The 13,779-nt window shown below is 35.7% G+C and overlaps 1 protein-coding gene across 1 annotated transcript in view; it reads left to right on the top strand.

Moving 5' to 3' along the window:
• Positions 1–13,779, top strand: part of STXBP5L (syntaxin binding protein 5L) — a 421,799-nt gene that overhangs the window by 253,959 nt on the left and 154,061 nt on the right. The window contains 3 exon segments of the mRNA XM_043992879.1: positions 1,388–1,542; positions 6,659–6,731; positions 11,354–11,501. Of these exon segments, the coding sequence (XP_043848814.1) occupies positions 1,388–1,542; positions 6,659–6,731; positions 11,354–11,501 (376 nt within the window).

The raw sequence follows: 13,779 nt of genomic DNA on the forward strand, positions 1-13,779 counted from the left end.
TTGTTTTTGGAACTATGATTTCTATGATTTCTTTGGGTTAAGGAACCCCTGGTGAGGAAACTCTTTCCCAGGGCAAATCAGTGCCTGCTTTCCAATTTATGGTACTAGATAGTTGCCTGAAACACTGAAAAGTTAAGTGACTTGCCAACTGTATTTTCTCAATGCATGTAAGAGATAGGACTTGAAACCAAATCTTCCTGACTTTTTAAAAATATGAATTATCTAAATAAAAGCTTCCAAAAAATTATCTTCATTCTTAATTTGGTGTTTTAAAATCCATCAGTTAGCTAATCAGCATTCATTGAAATACATCTTATTGCTTAGTACAAAATTCAAACAGTAAATTAGGGTGATTCTTTCTCTTCTTTAAATTAAATACATAAGCTGGCACCAGTAGTATGACAAATTAAAAGGGACATAGACAGTTTTCCTGATGCTATAACAAGATCTTAATAAAGGCTTTTTACTTTATAAAAAGTTAATAGGAGTAACAGCTGTTCCTCAGTATTGGTATGGTAATGTCTACACCATGAAATAGATTGAAAAACATTCTGAAGAATGAAATTAACCTACTACTAATTACAGTAGTCTCCAGAGGTAGTAAGTGAATACTCAAGTTGAATAAGTGGAATGAAATGAAATTCTTTAGAGAAACCAAAAAAAAAATTTTTTAAAGAAATTCTTTAGAGAATTGCTAAAAATATCCTGAAAGTTGATATATCGCACACACAAAAATTGTTACTGAAAAATAGCCAGCTTTACAAAAAAGGAAATTGAGCTTATAGTGCCAGCTAAAAAAAGTTGCTATTTGATGTTCAGTTTATTTTTCTTTATTATTTTGTGTATGTGCAAAAATGCAAACATATACACCATATACAATCCTGCATTAACATTGCGTGGAAAAAGAAAAATGGAAAATCATAAACTGTCATGCAAATTTTAAGCAATCTAAAACATCCTGTTTACATTTCATTGTTTGACTGAGTCAATATAATTTCTAGCAACCTAATGGAAATTTGAAGATTTAGTTGAAACAGTTGAATCAGTAGAGATAAGCCTAAAAAACTGTGAATTAAGATAAATTTGCTTTCTGTGGTATTTTTCCTTCTCACTATTCACCCTTCTAGAATCAGCATTGCTATTACCTTTGTTGTCCTACGTATCTGTGATTCTAGTGGTAGAAATTTCAGTTTCAAACCAGGTAGGAGAAGGAAGCACCAAAGCAAGGCTCATGGGGGGATGTTACTAGGCCAGGGGGCCTTTTGGTTTCCATCAAATAACTTTGTGTAGGCTGTCCTTTATCTTCCTTAGGACTGGCACCATGAACGAGTAGGTGGCATCTTAAAAGACTCTACCATCTTAACTGGCTCCTTTTTTTCCTGTGTAGCGAACCATTCATAATCTTTTCTGGTGGACTGGCCTATGACAAAGCTTGTAGAAGACCAAGTTTGACCATCATGCATGGAAAATCCATCACGGTTCTTGAAATGGATCACCCAATTGTTGAATTTCTAACTCTCTGTGAAACCCCCTACCCAAATGGTAAGTTGCTGAAACGGTGCTATTAATATTGAAAATATCACTTAATTGTGAATATTACTTGGCATATTTCCAACACAGTAAAGCTTAAATATTTTCAGTTTTGGCAGCTGACATCACTATGAGTACAGTGCTGTGAGCCGTGATACTGGAGCAGGGCCTGCAGCTGTGTCTAAATGCCCAGCTAGAAGTGAGATAGAGTTGGCTACAGTTCTCCTGGAGCTCCAAAGTCCTAGCATCAGGTAAGTGCTTGAAACTTTGATAGGGATGGTGGAAGCTGAGCTGGGAGAGTCTGGTAGGGGTCGAGACGCAAAATCACTTGGGGGCATTGAGGCCTTATAGCAGCCCTTCTCAGTCCACCTCCACCTGCCCAGTCTCAGGGCCAGTCAAAGTTTAAAGCACTTACCAGACGTCAGGACTCTGGAACTGTCGTGGTGCTGCAGCCACATCTCTCTCACTTCTGGATTTCCAACAGATGTGGCTACAGCACCTCTAGCTAATTTTTTTTTTGGCTACTGATGCACAATTGTGACCTTGATTTATGGTACAACCCTTCAGATTCACAGTAAAAAGGAAGAAAATTGATGTAGAAAATCTAATTTATGTAGTTCTTTTATTCTTCAGAGTTCCAATGAAATAAGGAGAGTACATATCCACAAAACAATGACGATGCTAATTTCTAATCAGTCAAAAGGTATTCCTTGAGGTATACATTTTATAAAATACCAAAGGATGGCATGGCCTTTGCTCTCTAAGATCTTTCTCACAACAATCTTTTTTTTTTTTTTTGGTGGGCAATGGGGGTTAAGTGCCTTGCCCAGGGTCACACAGCTAGTAAGTGTCAAGCATCTGAGGCTGCATTTGAACTCAGGTCCTCCTGAATCCAGGGCCGGTGCTTTATCCACTGTGCCACCTAGCTGCCCCCTCTCCAAGAGCTTTCTGTCCAGTTAGGGAGACAAAACAAATATAAGAAATGCTAACCTGACACTATATGCTACATAATTAGGTTCCAAGTTGTGTAGCACAGAATGTAAGTGTAATAGGAATTCATAGAACAGGGAGATAACTGAAGATTTCCTGGGCCTTGAAGAATGGGTAGGATTTGAGTAGCAGAAAGGAGGCATTCTATGTAAGCAAAGACCCAATGAGGAGGTTGGACTGATCAAGTGTGTTCCTTGTACCATCATGATTAGAGGAAAGAGTGTGGATTAATTGAAAATATACAGTTGAATTAAGTAGGTTGAAGCCAGGTTACAAGGGACTTAGACCAAGGACTTACATGGGACAGTGGATAGAACATTCCTCTTTGAGTGAGGAAGAACTTCATTCAAATCCTTCCTCACACATTTAAGAGCCATGTGAACCTGAACTACTCACTTAACCTCTCTCTCACCCTCCATTTCCTCATCTGTAAAATGAGGAGGTTGAACGCAATAGCCTCTAAGGTCCCTTCCAAATCTAATGCTATGATCCTATGAAACTATAATTTTATTTAATAGAAAGTGAATACCTATGGAAAGTGTGATCTGGGGAGCACCATGATGAAAGTGGAACTTAAGAAAATAAGCATGGCAGAGACTTGAAGGATAAAGTTGAGATTTGAAGGGAATAGAGTAAGGGCGGATATTGAGGCAACTGTTCAAATGCTCAGGCACAATGGGATTAGTGCCTCAATGGAGGTAATAGTGATGAAAATGGAAAGAAAAGAATGGGATGCCAGAGAAAAGAAAAAAAATCAACAAAATTGGAAAACTGACTGGGCACATATAACAAATCAGAGGGATGAATCAGAAAATTATTTCAAGTTTTCAAGTGTGGCTAACTGGAAGAATTGTAGTTCTAATGAACAAAGCAACAAAATTGGAAAAGAGATGTTGTTTGAAAGAGGAGAGATGAATTTAGTTTCAGCCATGTTACATGCATGTATCCATCAGAAGGTGCCATGGTCACATAAAGATTTAACTCCAGATAGATTCCCCTCCAAGCTATAGAAACAACACCTCCTTTAGAGATGTAGGAACCATTTACTCATTCATTCATTCCAAAAGCATTTATTTATTAAGTGCCTACTATGTGATGATAGGCATGGTGCTAAGTGAAGGAGATAACAAAGTAAAAAAAAAAAGTCATTTCCTTCACGGTTTATATTCTATTAGGAGGAAACAACACATACATTAGATAAAAAACAAAATATATACAAAAGAAATACAAAGTCTTATTGGGGGTGGGGGTTTGGCTGGGACTGCAACTAAATTTTTGTGGGAGATGAGTTTTTGGAGAAAGGAAAAAATTCTGAAAGGCAGAGTGAGGATCAAATGCATTTCAGGCAGCAAAGACTGCAAAGGACTGATACTTTACATCTTGAATTATTTTAAAGAAAGAAATAGTGCAAAAGAAACAACTGAAGGTAACTGCATACTTTCAGGACAAGTTTTAGATTGGCATTATGATACTTTAACCATAAAATAACAGTCTCATGAGTTTATATTGCCTTGACTGATGTAATGTTCCCAAAGCAATGATCTTATTGAATAGTAGAGGAAAAAAGAAGAAAAATTATTAATTTAGTACTCAAAAAATGTGTGGGGAGAAAGGAAAAGAAACATAATTAAGGTGGTATTTTCTCCTACCAGAGTGCCTTCCAACTACTTTATGTATCTTATGTATACTATTACAAGTACTTAACTTGGGTTCAGTGAATTTCTTTTTTGATGATTGTGTTTTGACATAACTGGATTTCCTTATAATCCAGTGTATTTTATCTAATAAATTTAAAGATATCGTTTTGAGGAGTCCATAGACCAAAGATTGCCAAAGGAGTGTGGTCTAGTTATTTACATGTCATCTCTCCCATTGTAATATAAGCTCCTTTAGGGCACATTATAGGCACTTAATGCTTAGTGACTGAGTGACAGTTCAATCACACATTTCTACATTTCAGTTACATAGCATTTTAGAACTAGAAGGAAACTAAAGATAATTTAAAGCATACTTCTTACTTGTGAAAAAACCAATGTCCACATGGACTAAAGTGATTTTCCAAGGGGCCTACAATGACTCAGTGGCAAAGGTGGGACCAGAACCCCAAGTCCCTTCACTCTGAGATTAGTGGTCATTCCCCTAGAATATGTTTTATTTCCATGTTCTGCATCAAGCAAACAGAATTCTAATGATTGGCAGAGTTTTTCAGTTTTCATCAGAATATGTTGTGTCATGTGGATGCAGGCTTAATATGCTCACACATTCATACGTAGTGATATACAAACTCACGGATACCCTTAAATACAGTGAAAACAACTTCCAACAGAGTAGGGAAAAGGCATCAAAAGCAACTTAGCAGTACATTTCTTTTCTTTGTAACAGTCCGCTATGTCATCATTAAAATGAATTCCCAAGGACTACTTCATTGCAGGATTTACCCAGTTCATACCTTTGAATTCTAATGTAACACCAAGGGTCCTGGGATTTCTTTGGTTTTGTCCAAAGCCTTTATGATTCTGCCAGGGTGGAGGGGGCGGGGAAACCAAGTTACAATTATAAGGCACACAAAGGTAGCTTGCTTTCTTCCTGTAGCAGGGTTTTGAGATTCCGTAGGTATTTTACTTTTTTAGTATTTTTCCAGGTTATGGCTATACTCTAGAACTAATTCCTTGTATTGTTTATATAGGAGAGATATTTTATAAGATGTTCTATGATAAGGAAATTAAGTGAATGAATTAACAATCCATTCATTGAATGAGTAAAGGCAGAAACTGGGGAAAAGGGAGTGTACCCTCTACTAATATCTGGGTAACAAAGAAGACTGTAGAACACAGAGAGAAATTAGCAATCATGGCACACAGGATGTTACTTTATTTCCTTAGACTTCTAAGTCTAATGTAGAGATTGTATAATGTGTGCTTTGATATATAAAATCTGTGAATGATTATTTTTAAAGGCTCAACTAAATGAGTGCTTCGCTTTAAATGTTGACTTCTGATTTTGGACTACTTGGGGAGTTTCAGAGAGTGTTATAAAGGTATTTTTTTACACAATTGTAACAATCAAGTAATTTAAAAAAAAATTTTGGGGGGGGGATGAGGCAATTGGGGTTAAGTGACTTGCCCAGGGTCACACAACTAGTAAGTATGAAGTGTCTGAGGCCGGATTTGAAGTCAGGTGCTCCTGAATCCAGGGCCGGTGCTCTATCCACTGTGCCACCTCAAGTAATTTTTTAAAATCCTTTTTTCAAATATAACCTTTTTGGGGAGAGGAGATAGAAAAGGGAATATGAGTCAGTGCTAGTCAGAATAATATAGAGTAGTAATCAAGCAAAACTCAGTGAAAAAACTTCAGTATCTGAGATGTTTGTAATTATGAAACTAATTCATATTATTTATTTGCTCTAGAAGATACAAATGCTTAAATCTTAATGAAATCACAAAACCTTGATTTTTAAAATACCTAATAAGTAAGCAATGGTTTAATTAGTGAACTATGATAATAATGTACATTATAAAACAGAGGCTTTTGCATGCTTCAGGCTACTTTTACAGATGTAAAAGAACAAATTTAGCATTCTAAACTTTCACAAATCATCTGAGCTGTACATATTAAGCGGTACTAAGTAGTCAGAAAATACTGTTGAATCCTAGTGAATTAAGTTGAATGTAGTATCATGAAAGTTAGCAGTGACAATCTCAGCCAAGTGGACATATCACCTTTCATACAAACAGGACAGTTCTCATTTTACTCCATTCTTGGCATGGCACAAGTCCAAATACTCAGAGGAAGGTAAGATGGGAATACAGGCCATGATTATCTCACATTTTTATGTTACTGGTGGTTCAGCTCTAACACCACCCAATGGTTATTGAGAAATCTGCAACCATGAACTGTGAAGCCCCCCTCAAAATGCCTTCTTATTCACAGTGGCAACCTTAATCCCCAGTATGACAAACCAATTTAAAGAAGAAATTATGCTGTCCAAATTTTCCTTTAACCTTGAGTCATCATTCTGACTTTAATGTGAATGACATTTATTCAAACTATATTAAGGGACTGGAACTTTAGTGGTAACAATAAAAAATACCTAATATGAAAGCTTGCTGCTTTTCTTTGCTTGTGTATTTATTTTTAGAATTTCAAGAACCTTATGCTGTAGCAGTGCTTCTGGAGAAAGATCTCATTGTAGTTGACCTGACACAAAGCAAGTAAGTTCCAAATGTTCAGATTACTTCTAACTTGATTTTCATTATAATTTATATTTAAAGTAGACTTTGACAAGATTCATCTTTCTTTTGATATTAAATAAGCTTTTCATGAATATGTTTTACTCAAACTATTAAAAATAGGTCAAAATTGTTTGGAAATGAAAACCTCCAGTATTTTTGAGGAGCCTTTAACTAGCTAGAGAGGCAGCTAAAAGATGACCTCAAAGATGTAGAGAAAGGATTTCATTTGAAGATTCACAACATAGGATATAAACCATGCCTCTGTCACTGCATACATTTTATTAGAGATGCCCTTCTCTAATTGATCTGATGACAGAAAAATTAATGTATACACTGATAAAGGTATTATACTATGCATTATATCTTTAAGTAGACAAATTGACAATGAGGAGGAGATGGAGCTTGTAGGGCCAGACAGAAGCTTTTTTTCCTCCAGGTATTTCCATTGTAGGCACTAATGGACTCAAAATAGATGAATGTGTTGATGTCAGAGGTCTAGCACTTCCCCTATTCTTTGTATCAATAGTGGTGAACTTCAAATTGACAAATACTCTCCCTACCACATATTTTCATTTTAAGTGGCAGTAGATTTGAAACTTAGGAATCTCTATACCCTGCACTATAGTGTAGTACAGGTCTATTCTCTTATATACTAGTTTCCAGAAGATCACATGTGAATCTAAATCCTTACCTGTTGTGAAGAATCCAATCTGAGCTCTCCTGTGTGCTAATTTGTAGCACGTCTTCAATGAAGTTTTGTCTTCATAAGTTTAAGCCAGAACAGCAATATATGTGTTGGTATAGTGATAGATATAACTATCTCAGCTCAATTTCCCCCAATTCTAGATTTATCCCCCTTTTAAAAATGGATATTCATATTTTTTTTCTTCATATCAATGACTTATGCCTTTTTTCTTAATATGCTTTCTTCGATTGCTTTCCATTATGCTCTTCTGATTTTCCTCATTTTCTCAAACTGATTTTTCTGTGCTTCTTTTGCAAACTCCCCCTCTGTAATCTAATTACCTATTAACATCATCAAAAAGCCATTATATTAACCCCCTATATTCACTTGTTCAGAAAATTTATCCATCCACATGTTTTCAGCTACCATGTGTAGAGACTTAAATTACAAATACAATTCTCAAGCAATTATCATAACCTTCTGCTTTTTCTCATGTTTTCAGATCTAAAGGATTGCTATCTTTTAATGGCATAACAGCTGAAATATAACTTTCAAGAGCTGGCTTATCATATTTCCCCTCCAAATAATCACCCTTTCCCAATTTCAATGATGTTATTCTTTTCCTACCCAATTCACCTGGGACCATTTTCCATAACACCATATGCTTAAGTACCCCCTATACCAAATCACTTACTAGGTGCTGCCAGTTCTTTCTTGCCAGAGTCTCTTGAATGTACCTCTCATTTACATTTTTAAGCCATCAACCTATCCTAGATGTTCATCACTTTTTATCTGCATACGTCCAATATTCTAGTGGTCATTTCTCTTTTCAGTGATTCCTCGTTCCCCTCCCCCTCAAATGCTAGAACACACCTCAAATATTGTCATTATGTCATCGTCCTTCTGATTATTTACATTAAACCAAATCTCCTGTTTCATCTTTAAAGCAATCCACTTACCATCGTTGTATCCTTTTAATCTCCTTCTCAACAAAGAGTTTGTCCAGCCATGTTTGTTATCCACTAAATACAACTTTTCCATTTCCATCTCTGTCTCTCCATATGATACTGTTCCCATTTGGGATATGCTTCTGCTGGTTCCATTTTATTTTCCTCCTTTGCTTTAAAACCCTGTTCAAAATTTAATTCCTGCAAGAAGCCTTCCGCATCCCCCCTCCCCCAGCACTACTTTATTTGCAAACTTATTTATGCTTCTTTATTTATACTTAAGATATTTAAATGTCTCTTGAAATTCTTTGATCATTTTCATATGTGTATTTCGTACCTTTGTTAGAGTGCAAGCTCCTTGAGAGTAGGGCCTGCACATTTCATTCTTTTTCTGTTTTCTCATACCTTCTGGTCTTGTGAGACTTTAGGGGTTGTTGGTTATGTAGCAGAGCCATAGAAATTGATACGAGTCTATAGAACTATAATCTGAAAGAAATTATGGTAGGGCTAATGGAGGAAGAGTGGAGAGAAGGGCACTGAGCCTATGATTTCATCATTTAGGGAAATTGCAATGTAGAAACTGATGGCCCTTAGCAACATGTCTATAAAATGTTGACTTAGAAGAGGTCACTGAAAAAATTAAGTGGCCCATGATCATACAACTAATATTTGTCAGAGACTTGAACCCAGGTCCTCCTGACTCCAGTGCTGGTCTTTCTACTACACCATGCTACCTCTGGGAAATCAGTAAACCTACGAGAAATCAAATAGTGGGCAAGTAGGAATTTTTATAATAATAACAACAAAATAAATAGATTACCCTTATTCATTGCCTAAATGACATTGGCAAATATGAGCAAATAAAACTTAACATTTTTTAATGCATACAGTCATAGGGTCTCTTCACCCAAGTGTTATCTGTAAATAGCATGGGCATGTCTTTAGTGTACATAAATCTTTTTTATGTTGCTTCTGTTTCAAAGCCTTACTATAGACAAAGTATTTTATAAAATGATAGCATTGCAAGAGACCTCAAACAGTTCAGGTCTTGCCGTCATGCAAATGAATAATTAAACCAATCTGGACATATATCATAAGATTAGAGCTGGAAGGGACCTTAAAGGTCAGGTAGTCCATTCTACTACTTGTATAGTTAAATGTCAGACTCAGGTAGTTTAATTATCTTCCCTGAGACCATGCAGGTAGTAAGCGACCAAGCTAGAATATATATATAAAATAGTACCTTACAACCAATTGAAATTTCTCTTCCCTGAATTACATTTACTTTTTAGACCACAGAATCATTATACAACAACAAAAAGGGAGTCCATAATCATTTAATCAGTCCAATGCAATATATCCCTCTATAACATCCCTGACGTGGAATCATATAAGCTTTCTTTAAACAAGACACTTCTAGTGACAAGGGACTCCTCTAACTTGAAAAGAAACCCATTCCATTGTCAAATTGCTCCAATTGTTCAAAAGTTCTTTTTATTGAGGCAAAATTTATTTCCCTATAGCTTCCATCTATTGATGCTGGTTCCACCCACTGGAGTGATGCGGGATAAATGTACTTTTTCTTCCAGATGACAACTCTTTTTATATTTAAAGACACTTATCATTCCCCACCTCCTCCCTCTCCCAAAGCTTCTCTTTTCCAGGCCAAGCATTTCCAGAAGCAAGGTAGCACATAAAGATATCCCTTGGGATTCCACTGCTTTTGAAAACATTTGTGAATGCTGAAAATATATCCTGACAATGCCAAAATTTCCAGAAGGTCCTTTTAGTCACTTTATATAAAGGACATGAATCTGGCTAAAATTAGGAAGCTCCAAAATTATCTTATTCCAGATTTTGTTATCGGGATGAAAGTAGAATCATGGGACTTTTTTTTCATCTTTGAAGGGCTATAAAGTAAATTTACTACTGAAAGCATATAGGATTATTTTATTTAAATGGTTATCCAGCAATTAAAACAAAGATTACATCCTTTTAAGGTTGCTACAATAAGACCAACAGTGTGAAATCAATGTCCTGTAGGCTAACTCACTATACTAAGTATGAGAATGTTTAATAATGTAGGTAAAATACCATTTTAATAAACCTAAGACAACCAGTTTGCTATTGTATTAAAACATCATCAAAAAATCATCAAAATAAAAGAGGAAATAGTATATCATTTAACTTTTTCTTTAATCAAGGAAAATGTTTCATATACATTATGTTTGCAAGCAACCTGCTTGCTTCTGAGTATGTTTTTGTGGTTATGCAAAGAATAAAACATTTTGAAAAATATGTAAGGTTTACCAAGAACATTTCACATTTCAGAGGTATTAAAGTCACTGTTCATATTAACACAGTACATTTAACAAATTAACTGCTAAGATAAAAAGCTTGTGATAATATCTTTTATATAAGACTGTTAAATACAATTCATTGTGTCAACTCTAGAAAAGCAATGTTAATATGGAACATTGGTTGAGATGTGGAAATAGCCTCATAAGTAGAAGCATATAATCACACACACACACACACACACATATATAATCACACACACACACATACACACGCATTTTTTTTTATTTTGTCATATATATTAAAACAGAATTCTACCCATATGTTGTGTTGTTGTAAAGATTTCCTTTCTAAAGAAACAACTATTGATAATAAAATACATGCTTTATAGAACTCAAATTGGAATTTATAATTTAGAAAAATTTTTTGGTCACTACTGATATGCTGTTTGATTTTGCTTAATTGTGCTTTTCCTCTTTTAAAAAAATCTTTTACGAAGGATGGTTTAGCAGGTTGGGGAGCAATAGGGATTTATTCAGAAATTGGAATGATATAAAATTATTAAAAATAAGATAATATAAAATGGGAAAAAAGGAGCAACCAAGAAAGAACTTTCTGGGTGTTTTTTCATCATGTCATAATGGAACTAATATATTGTCTTCATCTATTAGTTTTCCGATCTTTGAAAATCCTTATCCCATGGACATTCATGAATCACCAGTTACCTGCACAGCCTATTTTGCTGACTGTCCTCCGGATTTGATTCTAGTACTCTATTCGATAGGAGTTAAGCATAAAAAGCAAGGATACAGCAATAAGGTAAAAGAGACTTACAAAGGACAATTTTTATTTTATTTATATACATATTTTATTGCCTTATGTGTTTCTTAAATTTTGTGAAGTATAATAGCATATTGAGAGTTTCAATATGAAGTACTACTTTATTTCTAATGATAATAGTTGGCCTATAGAATCTCCTAAGTGAGACTATTAAGGATTTATCAAATGCTTATTGTGTGAACTTTTATGCTAACGGGTGGGAGAGGTACAGAATTTAGAAAAGACATAGTCTCTCATGAAGTTGATATACATAAAGAACTAACATACAAAATAACACATAAAGGCCTAGGAGAGGTGTAAACAAAGTGCTATGTAAACTTTTATCCCTTTTAAATAGTATTTTATTTTTCTAATTACATGCAAAGACAATTTTTAACATTCATGTATAAAATTTTGAGTTCCATATTTTCTCCCTTCCCTATCACCTCCCTAAGATAGTAAGCCATTTGCTGTTATATATGTGCAATCACATAAAACATATTTCCATCTTAGTCGTGTTGTGAAAGGAGAAACAGAACAAAAGCGGGGAAGAACACACACACACACGCACAAAGAAAGTGAAAATAGCATGATCTGATCTGTATTGAGACTCCATTTGTTCTTTCTTTCAATGTGGATGGCATTTTCCATCATGAGTCTTTTGGACTTGTCTTAGATCATTGTATTACTGAGAAGAGCTAAGTCAATCTTAGTTGATCATCATGCATTGTTGCTGCATGTTCACTTCACTTTGCATCAGTGACTATGCACTCTTTAAGGAGAAAGAGATCATTATTGACTGGTAAGACGAGGGCCAACTTTATGAAGTAGCTGACATTTGGAGTGAATTTTAAGGAATGCAATAGGAGTTTAAAAGATGGGATTGGGAAAAGGAGTTGAGGGGAGAACATTCCAGGTACAGGGAGCAAAAAAAAGTCATGGAAGTACAATGTCAGGGTTTGTGGGACTTCAAGCAGTGTGGTTTGACTAGAGCATAAAATACAACAAAGGAAGTAACATGATACGACGAAATCAAATTGTAGAGTATCTTGAATGTCAGGATCAAGAGGTTGAAATTTATTAGGTAGGTACTAGGAAATCATTGAAAGATGTTGAGTAAAGGAGAGATGTTACCAGACTGAGATGACAGAGGGAGGACTGCAACAAATGTTCAAGTTAGACTCTTGGGTGCCGCTACTGACCAGTTGGAAAGCCGGGGATATACAACAACCCATGAATCATCCATAAGGGTAAGCAGAGTGAATATCAGTCTAGAGTAAGCCTGCTGAAGTGTCTCCTGTCAGAACATGTCTTTTGGGACCATTTTCATTCAGACCAACATGATCTAAATGGCAGGAGCAATTCTAAAATCAGTTGGATTCCAGAGGCATGGGTCTTGAATGACTCTAGGACTTGCCATGAGTAATCTTGAGATTAAAAGTATTAAACATAGGGGCTGCTAGGTGGCACAGTGGATAAAGCATCGGCCCTGGATTCAGGAGGGCCTGAGTTCAAATCCAGCCTAAGACACTTGACATGTAGCTGTGTGACCCTGAGCAAGTCACTTAACCCTCATTGCCCTGCAAAGAAAAAAAGATCAAAAGTACCAAACAGTTTTAGAAACCTATGAGTAGAATTTATGTCATGCACTATCAAAGACTAACCTACTGAACAGGAGACAAAGAGACATGGTTTGTATAGGAAGCAATTTATGTAGAGCACTCTCTATCATGTGCTTGTCTTTCAGTAGTACCTGTAGGACTCTGAAACCAACACATGGAGAAATAATCAGCTCAGGGGGAAATACTCCCCTTTAACTTCATGGCTACTCTTAATAATTTCTTAATTGTCAAATGTAATAGCCTTTTCTCAATCCTTATATACCATGTTATCTCTTTGGCATTTGACAATATTGATCATCTTTTCATCCTAGTTACTTTTTTCTCTCTTGGTCTTCCTCCTACCTTCCTGACTATTCCTTCTTAATTTCTTTTGCTTCATCTTCATGTATGTCATACTAACAGTAGGTGTCCCCTAAGGCTCTGTTCTGTGCCCTCTTCTCTTTTTGCTCCAGATGATCTCCTCTGGCAAGTTCATCAACTCCCATGACTTTCATTATCATCTCTGTGATGAGTGTCAGATACACCCAGCCTTCTCTCCTGAGCTCTAGTCTCTAAATCCATCTAAATGTATTTTCTTCTAGTCCTTACTACTCTATTTTTCCTTTAAGAATAGTATGAGGTGGGGCAGCTAGGTGGCACAGTGGATAAAAACACTG

The sequence above is a fragment of the Dromiciops gliroides genome, chromosome 3, assembly GCF_019393635.1.
Source record: "Dromiciops gliroides isolate mDroGli1 chromosome 3, mDroGli1.pri, whole genome shotgun sequence".
NCBI classification, from domain to species: domain Eukaryota; kingdom Metazoa; phylum Chordata; class Mammalia; order Microbiotheria; family Microbiotheriidae; genus Dromiciops; species Dromiciops gliroides.